Source organism: Aethalodelphis obliquidens, unplaced genomic scaffold (genome assembly GCF_003676395.1).
Source record: "Aethalodelphis obliquidens isolate GAN/ISIS:26980383/991018 unplaced genomic scaffold, ASM367639v1 scaffold74, whole genome shotgun sequence".
Classification (NCBI taxonomy): domain Eukaryota; kingdom Metazoa; phylum Chordata; class Mammalia; order Artiodactyla; family Delphinidae; genus Aethalodelphis; species Aethalodelphis obliquidens.
The window spans coordinates 763,528-786,062 of record NW_020838018.1 but is presented as its reverse complement, the minus strand read 5'-3'; the positions used below and the strand labels follow the sequence as shown (position 1 = coordinate 786,062).

The following is a 22,535-nucleotide window of genomic DNA, read 5'->3' as shown; positions in this document are numbered from 1 at the left end:
CCAACACCTGTCTGCGACTCCTCCCACCAGAGTCTGAGAGGTGGTCCTGAATCCCCTTGGCCAGGGCCTCAGCAGTAGTCATTGCAGCTGCCATGCCAAGCCTCCCCAGCCACTCTGGCCGCAACAAAAGTGACCTGTCCCGTCCTAGCTTTAACCACGGATCCTTGGGCCAAACAGGGAAACATAAAAAATGAATCTAATTAAGGGCAGGCATACCATAAACTCTACTTTTCCCTCTCACTGATAAAATTATCCAGGAAGATAAAATATAGAGTACATATAGTTCCAGTATTACCTACATGTCTTTGTCCTTACTACTGGAAAAAAAAAAAAAGGAGATTTTTTCACTGCAGAATTTCACTAGTTGGTATTTAAGTATTAATAAAAGCAATATATAATTATAGCAAGAAAAGATGTGAAAGTATAAAACACACATTATTTAATTCTATTTAAAACAATTCTTTTAAGTTTAAAATTTTATGATAAATTGAAATTTCTCATTAATTGCTAATCACAAACTTTCATATTTTGGCCTATATAATATATTGGGGCTACTGATTATTGCTCCCTTTCTTTACAGGTACTATTAATTATCATTCAAATAAAAATTCTATTTCTTTCTGTTCCTATATATATCTGACATTTACATTTGGTGAAAAGAGGGAAAAAAGGTCTCTTAAAATCTTCAAGTAAAACTTCAAAAACTTTTTCAGAAGCACGTTTAACACATCACAGTTTGCTCATAAGCACAAAATTTACAGTCAAAAGTTGCACATAAAGGGTTTATTTTAAATGTTTTAAGGATAGGATAGAGTTACATCATAATTATAAAAATTACTTACAGAATGAACAGATTTATATTGTTTATACTTCTAAATGCAGAGAACAGGGAACTGTCTACACATTGTATAAAATAAAATTAAAATTAAAAATGAATTCAAGCTTGAAAGATGAGGTCATTTACCTAATATTAAAATGCGAACACGAAGACCTCTGAACTATACACATTCGTTCGAACTGCACTAATGATGGAAAATACAAAAAGCGCAGCATTTCCAAGGAACCACAGACATTTTGACCATAATTATTTTCTGTTACAATAATTCCTGTTTTGTCTTTGGAGAACTGTCTTTTTTTTTTTTTTTTTTTTTAAGACAATCAGCTTCAAGAATGTCTTCAGGCACTACAATTTGTGACAATCAAAACAGTCTTCTAATGGGTCCACAGCGTTCAGAGATTCAAGCCCAATGCACTTCAGGGTTTGGCACGTAAAACAATAATAGAAATGAAATCTGGTTTAGAAGCAACTGTGATTGTTTTAAGAATGCACAGTCCCTTCAAATGCTGCATGACATACACAACTGGAAAATCACCTTCTGTTGGCACTACATTTGCTTCACCAGTGCATCTTTATCCTACAACCACTGAAACAGCACAGTTAAGCAAATATACAGAAACTGAAACCAAATAAAAACAAAGATAGAAAACAAAAAACCTAAATATATTTAACATGCAATTTTAGTTAGTTACATTGAACATTCTACTTAGAATAGAGCATGCAAAAAAGGATGGTCTGCTTTTAAGGTTTTCCTTTGAAGCTTTACATGGCAGCCAGACATCACGCACGCACACACACACGACACAATAATACTATAGCAGGTCAATGAGAAAGGCCAATACATTTTATACAGAGATTCATGTCTTGTGTTGTCACAAGTCCCATGATAATTTTGGAAATTAATGTTGTATTCCTAGAACAAGGAACCAACATTCCGATACCAGGAAAATGCAAGCAATGCATGCAGATCTGAAACATGAGCCTAGACGAAGCCTGAAATACTCGGCTGGGGAGCAGAGTTAGTCATGGCATCAGGAAGTGTGGTTTAAGCCACCAAAAGAAAAAAGAATGGGAAAAAAAAAAGGAAAAAACAACAAAAAAAAGACCCCTTCCCCTTCCTTCAACCCTAAAGGCAATAAATGGAACAATGATTAAAATAATGATGATAATAAATCACGTCACATTCATCTAGAGAGATCACGTGGTATTAAAAGTTGCTAAAGGTACTTGCAGAAAAACCACAATGCAAGTCATTAAGTAATGCCAGAAATGTTTCAACTCAACTGACCCAACCCTCAGGATACCTCCAAAGGACTTTGTTTTTCAGTCTGAAGTCACTGTGTCCTGTTCATGCAGTGCACGCTGGACAACACACTCTCTGGGCCACATGTGTCCACTTGGGCACAGGGAGCTGGGCTCAACCTTGAGATTCACATGCAGGAACTCTTACAAGAGCCTCCAGGAGAACAGATGACAGATCTGTAGCATGACACTTGTTTCAAGCACAGGAGGAACATCTAAGACCTGGGTACCCACTGCATGGAGAAGCTCACCCCTGGCTGCCCTCAGTGAGGCACTGGGCACGCTGGAGAGAACTGGGGTGCTGTATTTACATGGTGTGCGAGGTTACCACCCACCAGCACAACAAGGCACAGCCTTCCTGAAGGCAAAAATGGGCATCACACAAACCATGCAGAGCGCGGCCTTGAAACTACAGAATCTCTTAACATCAAGAACAGCCATGACAGACGTCACACAGACCTGGTGTTTGACTGAGATTCATATGCATTTAAGCTTTCTGCCCAAATCAGAGGTAAGATTTTCAATCTCCACAAGACTGGTTTCACATATCATCTTTCTCCTAGCTTTCAAACTGCCAGGGATCATCCAAAACAAAGTGATAGACTGATGTTCTGCTGCTAAATGAACCACTTTTGCAGTTCTATTTTAGTTAAAACAACCTTGCAGGAAAGGATTCAATGGCTAAGGGCTGCTATCAGTCACACCCACAAGCCAGTGCAGGTGACTGACCCTGATGTGGCAGGATCCACCAAATGGAATGAATCCACATCAACAGCATACCATGAGTAAGAACATACAGCACCACAAGAGGTGTCAGGAATTTAAGCTGTTATTTGTCTAGACATTCTTCGAGGGGAAAAGCCAAGGGGGAAAAGCCTTCTGACCATAATCATATATCAGTAATAACAGTAATAAAAATAAAGGTATCCCAGAGAACTTGTTAAAAGGCAACAATGTCATTCTTAAGCTTACATTTCTAATATAAAAGCACTACGTTCTTCCAGGAACTTACCAAATACACATAAACCGCTGATATACTGTTGCCTTTTAAATCCGTGTACTAAAATTCCAGATTACTAATTTGTACAAATAATGGACCAAATGTGCCATCCAAAATACACCTGGCATTACACTATGTGGACCAAGTACTTGGGCTTTGCTTAAAAAGAAGTATTTATGATAAAAAATGTAAACAAATAATATACAAAGCTTAGAATTAAAGGCAGCCTTTTACCCAGATTTCTAACTGTTTTGTAAAATTGTAATGTGGGTCATTAAATGTTCACAGGTGATTCATATTTGAATTTACAGTTTAAAGCCTCCAGACTGAAATGGTACTCTGAACTTGACTTTCAAAATAAGCTGAATGTCCCGATGTGCTTCCTGTGCCCAAATTTAATTTTAAATAAACAGCAGTAATACAATGAATACACTAAATACAAATGGCTTGGGTCAGCACTCCTGTTAAACTGGAGAAAATTATGTAACCCCCACTCCAACCCACAAAGAAAGGACTGCCCACGAAGTGTGTGTGTGTGTGTGTGTGTGTGTGTGTGTGTGTGTGCGCGCGCGTGCGCACGTGCACACAGATCTATGTGTATGTATATATACATTATATATGTATACACACAGATATAGATAGATAGGTAGATATAGATACATATATATCTCAAAAAAAGGCAATAACAAAAATACCAAACTATGCTTGCATTGTGGCAGCAGAATAACAGTGTTAAGCGTGAAGGGGAAAGTGGATAAGATCTACTACAGTTTTAAATGACTATGATACTAGCTTAACTTTTACCAGACTTGCCTGTAACTCCCTTCCAAACAGACAGACTTCTTTTAAGAGGAAGGAGTTCCTTACACAAAATGCTTTGTGTTCACATAAATCTGTACTATTCAGAACAAAACCAGTTCTGCTGGCAGAGATTGTGGGTTCGCAGGGACATTTAAGCTTTCATTAAACTGGAAAGCAATCAAGTCTTTATGTCTACAAATTATACATTTAAGAGTTCCACAAATTTGGCAAAGTTCGTGATGACATCTAGGATGTTTTCACCAAATCGTAGACATAAATATGGAAATCATCATCAAACTTGATGAAATAGACAGACGGTTTGGCTTCTACTTGATGAATGACCATGCCAGTCCTTTTAGAGCCATCTTCTTTGGCATATTCCACTTGTTTGCCTACCAGGCTGTCCACAACTTCTCCTGGTTCCCTTTCTGCTGGAGGTGAATCATCTGTATTTAAAAGGGGGAAAAAAGAGAATTTAGAGTCAATTTTTAGATACACACCAACTCACATATCTATTTTAATAATTAAAAAAAATTTTTTTTAATATCCTGAATTCACCTTGATTTTCTAGACCAAGAGTCAGCAAACTTTTCCTTCAAAGGCCAGACAATACATATGTTAGGCCTGAAGCCATACGGTCTCTGTACCAACTACTCAGCTGTATTGTTGTCACATGAGAGCAGCCACAGATGATATATAAATGAATGGTGTGGTTGTGTGCCAATAAAACTTTATTTACAAAAACAGTGTGCTGATCCCCAAGAGCTAGACATGTAAATGATTTTGAAAATCATAACCAGAAATTTCTTTGGCTTATATTTAGTTATAGCTATAATTACCTAAAGAGGGATGGACTAAAAGAAGGAAAGGGTCAAGAAAAAAACTAAATACAGTTGACCCTTGAACAACAGGGGTTTGAACTGCATGGGTCCACTTATACAGGGATTTTTTCCAATAGTAAATACACGATCTGCAGTTAGTTGAATCCACAGATGCAGAGGAACTGCAGATACGAAGGGCTGCCCATAAGTCATATGCAGATTTTCAACTGCGCGGAGGATCAGTCTCCCCAACCCCCAAGCTGTTCAAGAATCAAATGTAATTATACAACTTCTTTCTTTTTTAAAAAAATTTTATTGAAGTATAGTTGATTTACAATGTTGTGTTCTATAGCTTCTTAAAAATAAGGCTGTTTTCCTTTGAAAGAGTTTCAAAGCAGATAATACCTACTAGGATTACTGAGAATGTGCCTAAATGCCTAAGTATTCCTGTCTTATCCTGTGAATCCTTAAAGCTTTTTTCCCCTCAACTTCATTTCATCACACATGGTCCTCTTAACCCAGTTTCAAAATAAAAGAGATTTCCTGTGCTATAAAAATAGGTGCTAAGTGAACTCCATCCTCAGACCAATTACAACTGAATCTCAGAGGATGGCTGAGGCACCTGTACTTTTTGAGAAACCCCCAAGAAAATCTGAGTGTTGGAAAACACTGCCCGCCCTATGACCTAGCAAGAACTCTGTAAATTCTAGGAATACACATAAAATGAGAACAAACCATCACTGCCAACAATAAAGAAACAAAGTACAAAAAAGGGTAGCCAGGGGATGGAGCTAGGCAGTTACAATTCTATTTTAAGAAACCCCTAACAGGTCCTGAATAACTCAAGCTCTTATCCATGTAGTAACAGAGAGCCTTCAAGTAGGACAACCAGGTATCCTGGTTTGCCCAAGACAGTCAGTGCTTATGCCTGTAGTCCTGACACAATGGTTAGCAGTGCACCTTTTTATTTTCACATGTATCCTGGTTTGGATCATATCATGTATCTGTATTAACAGTAGTTTGCCTCTTTGATTATAATAAATTCTCTCATTGAATGGCATAATCTGAAACCTGCTATTCTGATCTCACACAACACAAACAAACCACCTGAGCATAGTGTTATCAGTTCTTTAAAAAAAGGAAGTAAAGAGGAAATCTAAGCTGAACTCTTCTTCAACAGTGCTCTTCCATCAAGCAGCAACATCATACCACACCACACTTTTGTGGCACCTCATGTGTACAAAGAAATTACGAACACATGATCGCCATACGTTTTACAGTAACCCTAAGTGAAGAAGCCAAGGACTCAGAGGCCACTGCAGAGCTCTTTGTATCAGAACATCACAACAGCAAGTAACAGCAAATAAACTTCCATACCACTCGAAAGAAAGGAGGAGTGAGAGGCTAAAGACGTGGTTGGTACAGGCAATGATTTAATCTGCAAATGACCTCATACTTTCTATTATCAAGTCAACAGTACTTGCTTTGGACATTTCTCTACAAAAAAAGTTTAAAACTTCATATAGGTTGGAGGAAATGTTTTTATGGTATGCTCTCATATTTAAATTCCCGCCTATATAACACTTTCCATTACACATTTATAAACAAATATACACGCACTTAAAAAAAAAAAAGATTAAGAAGGCAGAAGTCAGGGCCAGATGAGCACATGAGTAGATTCAATGAGTGGCTTGTTCACAGGAAGAACTTAAAAAAAAAAGGAACAGAGATGGTGTTACATTGCTAATATATCCAGTGTCTGTCAGTCAGCCATATCTGCCTAGGGCCAAGAATTCATGTGTTTGAGGAAAAGCTATTGAGTAGTTTAAAGAAAAAAAAAAAAAAGGCTTACGCAAAAGTGAAATTAAGAAAATAATTTTATTCACAATAGCATCAAAAAGAATAAAATACTTAGGACTATAAGAAGTGCAAAAACGTATACTCAGAAAACTACAAAACGTTGATAGAAATGGAAAAAACTCAATAAATGAAAAAACATCCCATGCGCATGGGTCAATGGCTTAACTTAAGACGGCAATACGCTGCCGCCAAACTGATCTAGAGATTCAACACAATACCTAACAGAATCCCAGCTGACTTTTTTGTAGAAATTGACAAGCTGATTCTAAAATTCATACGAAATTGCAAAGAACAGCCAAAACAATTCTGAAAAAGGAGGATTCACACTTCTTGATTTTAAAACTTATTATGAAGCAGTGTAATCAAGTGTGACACTGGCTTAACTATAGACATATGGACAAATGGAATAGAACTCAAAGTCCAGAAATATCTTCATACCTCCATAGTCAAGTAATTTTTACCAAGGGTGCCAAAACCATTCAGTAGGAAAAAGAACAGTCTTTTCAAAAAGTGGTTTTCAGACAACTGGATTGCCACATGCAAAACAAAGAAGTTGGACATGACACATCATAAACAAATATTGACTCAAAATGTATCAAAGATCCAAGTAAGACCTACATGTAAGAGCTAAAACTGTAAGACTCTTAGAAGAAAACATAGGGGCAAATCTTCATAACCTTTGATTTGGCAAGGGTTTATTAGATATGACACCAAAAGCATGAGCAATAAAAGGAAAACTAGAAAAATAGGATTTCATCAAAATTAAAAACTTTTGTACTTCAAAGAATACTTTTAAGAAACTGAAAAGACAACTCAGAGAATAAGAGAAAGTATCTGCAAGTCACATATCTGACAAGAGACTTATACCTATACTATTGACTGTTACGACTCAATAACGGAAAGACAATGCAATTGAAAAACAGGCGAAGGATGTGAATAGATATTTCTCCAACAAGACACACAAATGGCCAATAACACACGAAAAGATACTTGACATCTTTAGTCATCAAAAAAAATGAAAACCAAAACCACAATGAGATACCATTTCACTACCACTAGGATGGCTAAAATCAAAAAGTCAAGTAACAAGTGTTGGTAAGGATGTGGAGAAATCAGAACCCTCACACACTGTTGGTGAGAATCTAAAATGATGCAACCACTTTGAAAATCAGTCTGGCAGTTGCCTAAATGATTCAACCCAGAGTGATCACTATGCCTCATCAATTCCATTCCAAGGCATATACCCAAGAAAACTGAAAACAAATGTCCACTCAGAAACTTGTACACAATTCTTCATAATAACCAAAAAGAAGCAAAAAAATCCAAATATCCATCAACAGATGAATAAACAAAATACAGTATATCCATACAATCGAGTTGTATTTGGTTATTAAAAGAAATGAAATACAGACACACGCTACAACATGGATGAGCCTTGAAAACATAAGCTGAGTGAAAGAAGCTAGTCACAAAGGATCCCACATTATATACACCATTCATATGAAAGTCCAAAGTCCAGAACAGGGAAAGTAAATTATTCTTGGCAAAAGGGTAAAAATTTCACAACCTATGCTTTGTGCATGACTAAAAGAATAATCACTTAACCCTAATAATTAAAATTTTTAAATGTATCTGCACAAGAGTTAATCAAATATCTTGCTCTAAAGATATTTGATTTATCAAATTATTTTTGAATTATCAAAAATAAAAGTTGTCAATCTATACTTACTAGAATCGGGCATAATGCGAAGGTCGCCTTCTTTATAATCATCTAAGAGCTGGTACATGTACAAGACAGGATCTTTTTCATAGGTGATGTAAAACCATGTGTTCATTATAGGGGCGCGTGCTAAGACCATTCCCCTCCACTCGTCTTTAGAGCCATCCTCGGTCTCAAACATGTGTTCCACTGCTTTGCCAATCATTGTGTCGGCTAGGTGTGCATCACTGATTCGAGATGTTGCTGGGGACAAAAAAGCAAACAATGGTTTACGTGAAAGAATCTGCTTTTTTCTTTTTTTTCTGAATTCATCTGTTCTTGGTACTGTACCTAATTAAAACTTTTAGTTTATTCAAGGTATAAAGTGTTTTTTTGTTATTGTTTAATCGATAATTATTTTAAATTATGAGATAGAATTAGACTTACAGAAGAGTCCCAAAAATAATATTGTTCCCATATACCCTTTACCCACCTTGCCTTTTAAATATCTTATATAACCATTGACCACTTATGAAAACCAAGGTATTAACCTATTCAAGGCATAGGTTTTTACTCTTGCCCCTACAATCTATTTTTTACAATAATCAGAGTGATATTTGTGGCCGTTATACCAGATTGTGTTGGTCATTTGCTTAAAATACTCCAGCACTTTCCTTTCATAATTTGAATAACGAACTGCTTCTCCAGATCCACAGCACATCGGCCATCATCCCCTGGCAGCCCTCTGCCCTCCTGCTCGTCACATACTGCTTGACTGCCTTACACCTCAGCAGCATGGGCATCTTTTCCTGGGATACCCTTGGGCTAACTACGACCCCCACATCCTCAGGGGCTGGCTCTTCCTGAGCAGATGTCCTCCCAGAGGCTTTCCAGGACCACCCGGTGAAAATAGCCCCAACAATCAGTCACCTAACCGAGCTTGATTTCTTAAAGACATTTACCACTCTCTGCAGTTATCTTGTTTTACATGTTTGCTTACTTGCTTTTAGACTGCACAGTGATGAAAGCAAAGGCCTTTCCCATCTTGTTTCCAATACTGTGATCACAGGGGTTCAACATTTGTTGTATAAATTATTTCAGAGGAAAGCAGGTTGTTCTAGATGGCCTGTGTGATTAGGAACACAAGCCTCCCTACTGGTGTATCAACAGCCCTCTGCAGCCCTGCTCTACATTAAAGACATAGGTGAAAAATTACAAGTTTCATTTTCTTTTTTAATATTGGGAAAATTATGGAGGAACCTACTGATTTTAAGATTTATCCATTCCTCACATTTTAGACAATTATCTTTAAAAAAAAATTAGCACTTCTTACTCATGAGTCCTATTTTTGTCAAAGTTCAAAGGAACAAAGATTAGAATTTCTTGGTAAAGATACTGCTATCCAATTTTATCAGAAGGACACTGTAAACACATACGGTAGTTTTCTTTGCTTAAGTATGCAATAATTACCCAAAATAACATAGAATTCCCCACTGTGCATGACACTATAGCAAAATCCCACTAGTTTTCTTCATACCAGAAGTTATCAAACTTTCTCATCTTAGGACTCCTTTACATTCTTAGAAGTTTTTGAGCATTTGTTTATATGGATGATAAATATCAGTACCAACTATTTTAGAAATTATACATGACATATCTAAAAATATGTTAAAATACCTACAGAAACACATTTTTAATGAAAAATATTTTCTAACAAAAAATTAGTAAGAAATGTCTAGCTTTAAAAATGGACAGCTACGGGCTTCCCTGGTGCCGCAGTGGTTGAGAGTCCGCCTGCCGATGCAGGGGACACGGGTGCGTGCCCCGGTCCGGGAAGATCCCACATGCCGTGGAGCGGCTGGGCCCAAGAGCCATGGCCGCTGGGCCTGTGCATCCGGAGCCTGTGCTCCACAACGGGAGAGGCCACAGCAGTGAGAGGCCCGCGTACCACCAAAAAAAAAAAAAAACAAAAAAAGACAGCTAGAATCTCATATCTGTTTCAGCATTCAATCTGTTGTATGTACTTTTAGTTGGTGTATAAAATCACAAAGATATGCTGTTGAAAAAATATTTTATTAGTGTTCAGATAATTCTAGGTATTCTTCTATGATACCACATCAAAACTCAACAAGTGGTAGCTTTCCTTAAAGGTTAATTGCAATGTAGAATCTGAAATCATTATCAATAAACTTCTGTCACACTATTAAATTAAAATTCATTTGTCTCCAGAATACATAAAGAACGCCTACAACTCTACAACAAACAAAACAAAAAAATCAAGTGACCTGATCAAAAAAGTGGGCAAAGGACTTGAACAGACATTTCTGCAAAAATGACATACGAACAGGCAAAAAGCATATGAAAGATTCTTAACATCACTAATCATCAAAGAAATGCAAATCAAAACCAACAGAAAATAACAAATATTGGTGAGGATGCAGAGAAATTGGAACCCTCGGGCACTGTTGGTGGGACTGTAAAATGTTAACAAACACTATGGAAAATATTACGTATGTAGGCTCCTTAGATAATTAAACACAAAATTACCATATGATTCAGAATTCCTGGTTAAATACTCAAAAGAACTGAAAGAAGGGCTCAAAGAGATATTTGTATACCCATGTTCACAGCAGCAGTATTCACAACAGCCAAAAGGCAGAAGGAACCCAAGTGTCCAATCATGGATGAATGGGGAAAAAAATGTGGTATACACATGCAATGGAATATTATTCAGCCTTAGAAAGAAAGGAAATCCTATCACATGCTACAACATGGATGAATCTTGAGGACATTCTGCTAAGGGAAAGAATCTAGTCACAAAAAGACAAATACTACATGATTCTACTTATGATGTATCTAAAGTAATCAAATTCATAGAAACAGGATGGTGGGTGCCAGGGGCCAGTGGGAGGCAGAAAAGAGTAGCTGTTGTTTTAATGGGGAAAGAATTACAGACTTGCAAAATGAAAAATTTCTGGAAACCTATTCCATAACAATGTGAATATACTTAATGCCTCTGAACTGTATACTTAAAAATAATTATGGTAGTAAATTTAATGTTTTGTGTTTTTACCACAACATAAAAAATCTGTCGGTCTTTGAATGGATCTTGCACCAATATATGATTTGGTAACATCATGCACTGCTCATATAGAAAATATTGTATTCACTGAGTTATGCAGATCTTCCAAATAGTGGGAAACTCCAGTGTATAACTGTGAAAGGATGAGAGTGAAAAAGGCAAATTATATCTTAAGATTTTTATGAAAATTAATTTTGACCTAATAAGCCTCCTGAATTGGCCTCTGGAAACCTCAAGGGTCCTCAGACTACACTTTGGGAACTGGTACTCTGTGACATCACATGCTTTTGGGTTGACTGACTTACTTTTCTCTCCACCTTTAGCTTAAGGAAAACAAAACTGTAACTTTAATGTACTGCCTTAAGCAAATTAGGAAAGACCATTTTCTTCCTACATGAAACATAAATGTAGTCCAAATAAATTTTCAGACTAAAGTATCACAGGGAATACCACAGTTAACTCTTAATTAAATTAGGCATGTAACATATTGCTGCTTTGCACACAGGTCTTTGGATTTCCTTTTTTAAATTGCTTTTCTGTTTACAAAAGCAATCCATATCTACTGTTGGAAACAGAGATGGCCCAGAAGTAGAAAGAAAAACATTAAGAAACCCTTAAATCCCATCACCAGAGATACTCATATATCTTCAGATATTTTGGTTTAGTCAAATCACTTTTTTATCAAGATAAAAGGTTTCTTCTGTCCTATGATGACAACAGAGCTAACACAGGTCATGTGGCAGAATGCAGTAAATTTCAAGTAAGCTAGCAGCCTTGCCCTTGAAGGGGTCAGAAACTAAAATTCTGGGTCAGAAAAAGAATGTATGATAATTACTGAGCACAAATAATTGATATAAAGGTGTGGATAATACTTTTTAAGCCCTGAAGGGAAGATTCTTCAATGTTAATTTCTAATGTGGAAAATGGACTGATGTCAAGATCAGGAGAAAAGAGGATGTGCTTCACGAGGAAGAATGTGTTCAGCTGAACTTAGACTAAAATGCCAAAGATTTACTATTACATAATTAGTTACCTTTGGTTAAAAATACAAATTTAAAGAAAGATTTCTGTGAAAGCTGAACTATATTTATACAAGATGAATAAAGACAGTGTTTGCTATCTAAAGCAAGGATTAAAAAAATAACTTGCTGCTCTGGCAAAGTTAACTTGATGAGGAAGCATGTGTTCCAGGAACACAATGGCAAAAACAAAGGGGGAAAGGGGGGCTAGGTAAGCGTCTTCCCTTGACAATTTGATCCCAAATTTCTATCCTTCAAGTGCAGATCTGCTGAGGCTTTATTTGTACATATATAGGCTTCTACGGACAATTCCAAAAGCATAAACCAGATTCAAGCAATAGCAGCATCACTGTAATAATAATAAGAAAACATTTCAAAGTAAATACTCTGAAGAAAGTAACAACTTGGGTGTATTCCATTGATCTTAAGAATAAAATCATATTTTATTTTATTCTTAAAAATAAAACCAGTCATTATTATTTAACTGACACCTTATGCCTTAAGGAACCTAAGGTATGCAAGGCAAAACTGATTTGTATGACATTAAAAAAGCCATTCATTTCCCACAAACCTTGTACAAACGAACCCCAAAAATGTTGTAACAGAGTTCACATGTTTTGGTTGCTTAAATTTTGGCTGAAGGTACAATTATCACTTATATAATACACAATGATAAAAATTCACTTCACATAAAGATCCTAAAATAAATACATGAAATTTTTCTGAGCTATTATAATCTGATGAAATGAGCACATTGAATATTTGAGCTAATGAGAAATACTCTTACTCACCAGAGTCCAGATAAACTGAGCAAAATGTGGGAAATAATCATATTAGAAATTATTAGACTGTCGAATTCTTGGGGAACAATTTTATACGTCTTTATATCCTTCACAGTTCCTTGAACTTTGGTTTTAGAACATTTGCTGAGCAGTTTTTGTGGTTTTAGGTGACTGATTTAAATGTGTATCAGAAGTACTTATGCTCCAATTAAAAAAAATACCAGTAATGCTAATAATCAAAAAGCATCCATTTCAATAATCATTTTTAAAGCATATAATGCACAAACAGTAAAGAGAACTTACCAACTCTATCAGGGAGGACTTCAAGCGCAGAAACTCTTTCATCTTTATTAAGTTCTAGTCCATAAACACAGTCAAATCCATCGTATTTTATAAGATACAAAGAAGGATTTACAGGCACCTGGTCCAGAACGGTTCCTTTCCACTGGGTGATGGGGCCATTCCCCTCTTTCCACCCATGCTGAATCCTGCAGCCTACGATGTTCCGCCGGGGCTGGGAAACAGGTTTGCTCGGCCCCACACTGCTCCGATGTTTTCTGTATTCACACATATACACACGTAAGGTATCATCTCAAAAGTATGCACTCCTACCAACACAACTACTGCTAGCTAGCATGCTCCCATCACAGATGATCCGGGTCCTATGCTAGCTAATGTTGCCACACTCGGGGTTCAGGTGGCTACAGGCAGCCATCTCCCAGTCCCACAGCCGTGCAGTGGTGGCTCACAGGTGGGGCCTGTCTCTAGCAATAGAAGCTTCTTGTGCACCCTAACTGTGGACATGCAGAAAAACACAACTAGTCAATAGCAACTTAGCCTTAAAATTAAGTATCAGTTTTTCAGCTTTCTGAGTTTCCTTTAATTCAATCAACTCACAATTATCCAAATTAATCAAAGAAAGACAAGGGCTGACTACATGAAATAACCACACATGCATATGGCTTTATAAAATAGAAATCCATTTCTCATTAAAAAGAAACTCAATTTCACCCATTCTAATGCCCACATAATTTTGTCCTCACTGGCTTAAGCAATAAGAATAAACTAGACATTTAACTTTTTCTTAAACTGGAGTCCAGGCTGGCTTCTATCCATGCATTTATACTATCATTACTTCTCTAGAAAACATAACCTTCAACACTTAAATTTGTAACAAATACTTAATGTAGTATTAAAAATTATTGAAGCAACACCAAACTACATTCTTTCTCAATTACAAACAATCGAAAAATCTACATACAATGTTTACAAGTAATACACCTGGCTCTCAGTATCAGGGAAAAAAATCTTCATTTCATGTAGAAATCCAGAGACAAGGGACAAGACTTGGCTTGAACGCAAGCTGAAGGCCAAAGCCATGCTGGCACATGGATGCTGCTATATGCCAAGAATGAAAAAATTTAGGGAGCAGAAAAGAACCCACTCATAAGAACCCAAAGCTTATGTGGGCATAAAGCTCTCATCTGGTAAACCACAAATAAAAGTGGTGAACAAATGGCATAAATACAAATAAACTTTTAAAAACAAGTAATTTATTGTAGCCTGTAATATTTAAAACTACAGTTGTATATATTTTAAGTAGACCAGCTTGGTAAACTTAGTGTTTCGTGAAACAGAGAAACAGGTTACAACAAGATATTAAAGCTGTCTCAAGGAGGCCTAGAATCAGTTGACACAGTCCTTTACCTAAGCAAGATAGGGAACACCATTTGGGGAACACCTCAGAAGGAAAACTTCTCCAGTTGGACTGTAAAAGGGTTCAAAAGGTTATATGCAGGACATGAGACCAGAAAACGCTGTGTCTAACCCAGCCCTTAAGTCTCTGCAAACACCCAGCCAAATGGCCTTCCAGGAAAGGCAGAGCCTGAACTGAGGACACATACTGAGAATAACATCCTGAGTAGGGTGAGGCCCGTGGGTAAAGGAAAGATGAGGTTCAGATGCTTACAGGGTGGGCCCAAAGGAGGCCGACCTCAACAGGTATCACATAGGAGACTATACAGAGAAACTTGAGTATGCCATGGGAATACTGAAGAGCTCTGCAGCAAGGATAGCTGTCCTGGAATACTCTCACCCCTTCTCATGTACAAAAGTCTCGGGAGAGAACCATGGTGGCACCAATGGGCAACTGAGGCAAACCCAAAAATATGCCCACAAGGCAGATGGAAATTACCACCTAACATTATGCACATAACAGAGGCCATGAAAGAGGAACTTACATCAAAAACATAAGAGCCCAGATGAGAGACAGCTACACAAGAGCAGATGTGAGAAAAATCAGACACAGTCAACAAACAAGCAGCAATTTGAAAACTTTTCAGAAATGAAGGCTAAACTAGAGGAACATGGAAGAAATTGACACCATGGGGCATTTAAGGAAAACAGATAATAAAAAAGAGACAGATGGGAACAGATATGAAATTCCAACTTCCATGTAACAGAATCACCCAAAAGCTAAAATCAGAGGAACAGAAAGAATACTAAAATAATTCAAGAAAAATATCCAGAAATAAAAGACTTAAATGTACACACATGCCCCTGGGAAAACTGACCCAGAACTACTGACACTAAGACAGTCTAGTGAAACAAACAAACTTTAAAGAAAATAACATCTCGTGGGCATCCAAGCAAAAGAACTGCATCATGTGTAAGGATAATCACATGTGTAAGGAAAAGAAAATCACACAGTGACACCGTGTGCCACCAGATAACCGAGTGACAAACTTAAGGTTCTCAGGAAAGAAAATGTGAGGTGAGGGTTTTACAGGCAGCCAAGAATTCTATACTGACCTCCAAGTAAAAGTATACAGATAAAACTGTGTGAACACATAAGAACGCGGGGAATACTGTTCTCACAAATGCTTCCTGAAGAAGTTAACAGTTGGCCATCCATATCCATGGGTTCCACATCCTCAGATTCAACCAAACATGGATAGAAAAATCCCAAAATTCCAAAAAGCAAAACTTGAATTTGCCATACGCAGGCAACAATTTACCTGTCATTTACATTGTATTTACAACCATTCACATAGTGTTTACACTGTATTAGGTATTATGAGTAATCTAGAGATGATCTGAAGTATATGGGAGGACTTATGTGGGTTATGTGCAAATACTATGCCATTTTATATAGGGGACTTGAGCATCCATGGATTTTGGTATGGTGTGAAGGGTCCTGGAACCAATCCCCCTCGGACACCAAGGGACGACTGTACAGGACAGAGTTTCAGATAATCAGGAACGCCTGGGGACTTCCCTGGTGGTCCAGTGGCTAAAACTCCGTGCTTCCAATGCAGCAGGCCGGGGTTCGATTCCTGCTCAGGGAACTAGATCCCACATGCCACACCTAAAGATCCCACGTGCCGCAACTAAGACCTGCTGCAGCCAAATAAATAAATATTAAGAGGGAAAAAAAGAAAGAACACTTAGAAAAGTTTCAGCACAGAGCTGATAGTAAGCAATGAATATCTCTTACTATAGAACAAACACAGGAACAAGAGAAATAGAGTAGTATTTAACTATTACCTGCTCTGAAAATACAGTTAACACTACTCTGAAAAGGGGGATGAAAGAAGAATACGTAAAGTATAAGAAGCTCACCAAGCAAAAGAATATTACTTGGAACAAAGTACCCGGTATTAAATGGAGAGAGAAAGGAGAAAAGCAAGAGCTAAATTCAATATTGTTCATAGTAAGGAACCAATCTATATAACCTTAAATGAATTAATAAGATTAGTTTTAAAGGACTTCAGTATAAAACTTAGTGGAGAGGAAAAAACCTTAATAACATATTGTCGAGTCTGTAACTTGTAACTACTACTAATACTCAAACCCGAAAGAAAGTGAACCTCAAGACCTTTTCATAATCCCTGAAAATGTGCCACTACATCCAACTGGCCCTCTGTAGGGATATGGCTGGTGAAGGTGATTACATTCCTCCTTTAGAATACAAGAATCTTTGCTAGCATTATGTTTTTCTTCAAATAGACAATTACCTATCTTCTTTTGATCTTTAGGCAAAAGTCCTTGTGTTTCATCCTGTGTACAGGATCAGGCTTTCTTCACAGCAAAGGCAGAGGTTGGTTCCCAAAACTCACTGAAGAAAGAATTCAGTCATATGCACCATTTTGTAATTCACACAGACATTCCATTATTACTATCAAAATTATAAGCAAATTCAGCATCTTCACCAGTGTGATGGTTAATTTTAATGTGTCAGGTTGGCTGGGCCACAGTATTCAGGTATCTAAATCAAGCATTAGATGTTTTCTGTGAAGGTATTTTTCTACATGAAACTAAAATGTAAATCAACAGACAGACTGCCTTCCATAACATAGTTGGGCCCCATCCAATCAGTTAAAGGTATTAAGAAGGAGTGTTCGCCCCCCACAAAGAGGCAATTCTACCTTCAGACTCAAGCGGCAACATCAGCTCTTCCCTGGATCTCCAGTCTCTCTATGCATGCACCATTGGTGCTGTTTCTCTGGAAAACACTGACTACAAACAGAAAAGATTCCATCCTAGATTCAGAGGCATGAAATTTTCTACTACTATGATTCTCAACAAAACCAATATAAACTTAGCCATTGATAGCAGGAAAGGGCAACTGGAAGACTCAGAGCAGTGATTTTCTAGTTCAGTCACTCATCCTTTCTATACTCATTAGTGGCATTCTTCTGGAACCGCAATTGCTTCTGAAGAGGGAGATGCTTGATGCTTTCTAATCACATTTCAGAACAAGCAGTTTTTATCCTGGTCACCTCCAGTGGTATAGTACACAAGGCTCTCCTCCATCTTCTGAACAACACAAGGGACTCAAATCTAGCCAGCAAGCATCCCTATTCAAAGTGGCTCCTATATCCTTTAATTCTGAAGAAACACAATGCCTCCTTTTTTGCATGGATTTTATTTCCTCACTTTCTTTAAGGGAACTTTAATCATTAACTTTTAAAATTATTTATTTATTTTTGGCTGTACTGGGTCTTCGTTGTTGTGAGCGGGCTTCCTCTACTTGCGGTGAGCGGGAGCTGCTCTTCGTTGCGGTGCGCGGTCCTCTCATTGCGGTGGCTTCTCTTGCTGCGGAGCATGGGCTCTAGGCTCACGGGCTGCAGTAGTTGTGGCACGCAGGCTCAGTAGTTGTGGCGCACGGGCTTAGTTGCTCCGCGGCATGTGGGATCTTCCCAGACCAGGGCTCAAACCCATGTCCCCTGCATTGGCAGGTGGGTTCTTAACCACTGCGCCACCAGGGAAGCCCTTAATCACTAACTTTTGTTGTGGTAAATAATATGCTTGGTCTATTCTAACATTTTGCTTTGTGTTTCTGTTTGCAATGCTTTGTCTCATTTCCTCACCCCTTTCTTCCTTTATACAGCTAGGATGAGCAAGATTTCTTTGCACCAAATAAAGCTTCTAATGGAAGCTGTAGGAATCTATAGATCTTATTTCTGAACTTACAGCAATTACTTCTAACTTCCTAAATATCCTATTTAAATTCCCTGACAGTCCAGTGGTTAGGACTCCATGCTTTCACTGCTGAGGGTGCGGGTTCGATGCCTGGTCGGGGAGCTTCCCACAGGCCACATGGCTCGGCCAAAAAAAAAAAAAAAAAAAAATCCTATTTAAACTTACAATTTTCTATTAAAATCTACAATTAATCAAAACCTATACTCTCCCTTCACCGGTCCAAGCAAGACTAAAAGTAACAAAAAAATTCTTAGTAAAAGAAGGAAAGAATTTTAAAAACAAACACCTTAGCACCTAGTAACCCCTTCCTGGCCACTTTCACCACACTGCTGAAATTCAGTCTTTTGTTCCAAACTGTTATTTATCTTGCTACTATCTTAAAAATAATTAAAAAAAACCATTTCCTTATTTAGAAGTAAACAAGAGGATTTTTGTTGCTTTCTGCAACATTTATATTTTTCTCACGTACTGGGTTGGCCAGAGAGTTCGTTCTGGTTTTCCCGTAAACCTGAACTTTTTGGCCAACCCAATATATTTGGTCTTTCTAGACATGTCCTCTGGTAAGTCAGATAGGGTTAACAAATGCAAACTCCAAATTCTTGCAAGCCTCAAAATATTATTTTGTTCTCATTCTTGACTTGCCTAGGTATACAAGGCAGCCTCAGATTCCTTTTCCCCTCAGTACCTTTATTGCAAAAAGGTATTTTCATTGTCTTCTACCTTCCAGAGTTGAGAGATACCAGATGCCAATCTGATCCTTGCTCCTTTGAGGGTAACCCATCTTCCTCTTCAAGTTGCTTTTAGAATTTTGTTACTGGATTCTGAAATGTTACCAGGACTTGTGACATATGTTTCTAATTATCCCTCACTAGCACTTGGTCAATCTCTTGAATTAGGTAAAACAGGCTTGAATTTCAGTCTATCTATTGAATACCTTACATAATATTTTTAATTTCTATGAACTGATTATTTCTTTATCTTGAATCATTTTTCTTTTTAATGAACACACCTTCTGATATCTGAGGATAATTTTCACTTTTCCTGATTCCTTATGAACTTCTGGGTTTAGCCTTGTCTTTGTTGAGTCTGCTGCTGTCTGAGTGGCATCTTTCTTAACACTTGCAGATTCCTGGTTAGCTGCCCTGTTCCATGTATGACTTTCTTTGGTACTATCAGTGTTCCTCAGGTGCCTGATGATTCTTGGTGTTCATACTTCAGATGCAAGGAAAGATTAAGTGGTATCTGTAGCTGAGATGTATTTCTTCAGGCCAAGTCAGGGTCCCTGGTGTCTGAGTATTAAGTACAGGTTCTGATAAAGCAGCCAGGACCCAGGGAATTGTGAAGCAGCCGAGACTGAGTAGCAACTTCAAGTCAGGGGAGGTAAGGTGAGCATCTACTGCTTAATGGTTTCTCACCCATAATGATTCAGACGACTGCAGCCAGCCTTTGCTCTCCCTGACCTGAACAGATTCTAGGGGTCTAGTTTGAACATTTAACTTTTTCAACTTTTTGGAGGTCTTCCTTTGCAGCTGAAAGTGGTTGGGAGTTCCTTGGCTTAGCTGAGTTTTTATATAAATCTATTCGCATCTGCTGTATATCTTGCAGAGATTTCTCAGTGTTCTGGTCTGCTGGTAGGATGATCTTTCTACACCAATAACAAAAACTGCAAATTTAATGCAAATTACAATGAAGTACTATTTTCTAACTGCTTACAGAATAAATACAACCCTCCTAGTGAACAATCTGGCAATCCACTGTCCCAGTAATTCCAGGTCTAGGAATTTATCAAAAGAAAACAGTGGACAAGGCACAAAGCTACAACTACAGTGAAGTTCTGAGCAGTGTTCATACCAGGGAAAACTGGAAATAAAAAATGTTCAATAGGGCTCACTGAATTAATAAGTAACAGTGTATCTATATGATGAAATAACTACATAGCTATTAAAATCACAGAAAAAACATGACATTTTATTCTTTGGCTTGTAGACACATCACTCCAATCTCTGTCTTCACATAGCCTTTTCCCCTATAAGTCTGTGTCCAAATTTTCTTCTTATAAAGACACCAGTCATTGAATTGGGGGACCTCCGTAATCCAGTATGACCTCATCCTAACTTGATCACATCTGCAAAGACCCTATATCCAAATAAGATTACAGTCAGTTTCCAGGTGGACACGAATTTTGGAGGACATTATTCAACTCAGTACATACATCCCTCAGAGTCGTTGCAAGGAATAAATGAAATAATGTTTCCAAAGCACTTAGTACTGTGCATGGCAGGGCACACAGTAGGACACACAATTATCCATACAGATATGCAGAAAAAAACTTTTTAAAACATACATTAAATTATTAACAGGTGTAATCTCTGGATGATGGCATTAAAAATAATTAAGTTGTCTTCCCCTGAATTTACCTGTGTTTTCAAATTTTTCTATGACTTAAGTATTTTACTTTCATAGGCAGATAAAACACAATTTTTAATTACTCTTAATGCAATGGATGTCCTAATTCTGCAATAAACTATATATAAAAACAGATTTATACATATTAGTGTTATCAATTCCAAATTTTATTTCTGTTGCCTTTTTTTTTTTTACATCATTTCACTAGTTCTAAAAGAAGAATTCAAGGAGATCTAATATAGATACCATTTCTGCCCAATTTATTTAATAAACAACTTAATTTGATCGAAAGGAGGAGGTAAAAAAGAATGAATGGATGGGACTTCCCTGGTGGTCCAGTGGTTGGGACTCTGTGCTTCCACTGCAGGGGGAACGGGTTTGATCGCTGGTGGGGGAACTAGGATCTCACATGCCGCGTGGCGCGGCAAAAAAAAAAAAAAGAATGGATGCCTCAATGAATACTAAAGACAAAAACAGTAATTAGAATAATATACTACTTTTTAAAATCATCAGTCAAGCTTTCCAATTACTGCACCTTGAATACCTAAACTGTTCAAATACCCTTGCAGCCGAAGTTTACAAAGAAGAATGTTTAAAAATATTTTTAAACATATGTTAAAATATTAAATATTATTTAATATTAAGAGTGTAGAAATATATAAGTTTTTGATAAACTGATTTAAGCTCTTCCAACTATAGCATCCACTAGAAGACAAGGTTTAGAACTTCCCTAAATTACAAGAAATATACTAAGAGTATCTAATATTGGGCAAAATGTTGATAATTGCTGAAGCTGGATGATAGGAATTCGGGATTTATTATATACTACTTTATTTTTGTGTGTATTTGAAATTTTCCATACTAGAAAAGTTAAAAATTATATATTAAACAAACTCTAACATTTTACTTTAATTTCTAATTGCTAATTCAGATTCAAAAATCAGTAAGAAAAACTTTAAGGGGGGACTTCCCTGGTGACGCAGTGGTTAAGAATCCACCTGCCAATGCAGGTGACATGGGTTCGAGCCCTGGTCCGCAAAGATCCCACATGCCGCGGAGCAACTAAGCCCGTGCACCACAACTACTGAGCCTGTGCTCTAGAGCCCGTGAGCCACGACTACTGAAGCCCGCGCACCCAGAGCCCATGCTCTGCAACAAGAGAAGCCACCGCAATGAGAAGCCCGCACACCACAACAGAGTAGTCCCCACTCGCTGCAACTTAGAGAAAGCCCACACGCAGCAACGAAGACCCAACGCGGCCAAAAATAAATAAATAATTATATATATATATAAAAAAAACTTTAATAAAAATTAAAGCTTACTTACATGAGTTGAAATAGTATATATAAAAGCAAACAATAAGAATATGTCAGATTACTGGAAGAAGATATAAAAAGAACACAAACACACGTGTGTCATCTCTAGACAGTTCAATCTAAGA

At 37.4% G+C, this 22,535-nt stretch overlaps 1 protein-coding gene across 3 annotated transcripts in view; it reads right to left on the bottom strand.

The window, feature by feature from the left end:
* Positions 1–768: 768 nt before the first annotated feature.
* SPIN1 (spindlin 1) overlaps positions 769–22,535 on the bottom strand; it is a 65,245-nt gene continuing 43,478 nt past the window's right edge. For all 3 annotated transcript variants that reach the window (XM_027092108.1, XM_027092106.1, XM_027092107.1), the window contains 3 exons: positions 13,508–13,761; positions 8,352–8,585; positions 769–4,387 (listed from right to left, as the gene is read on the bottom strand). In XM_027092108.1, coding sequence (XP_026947909.1) covers positions 4,188–4,387; positions 8,352–8,585; positions 13,508–13,761 — 688 coding nt within the window. In that variant the 3' untranslated portion in view covers positions 769–4,187. The remainder of the gene's footprint in view (positions 4,388–8,351; positions 8,586–13,507; positions 13,762–22,535) is intronic.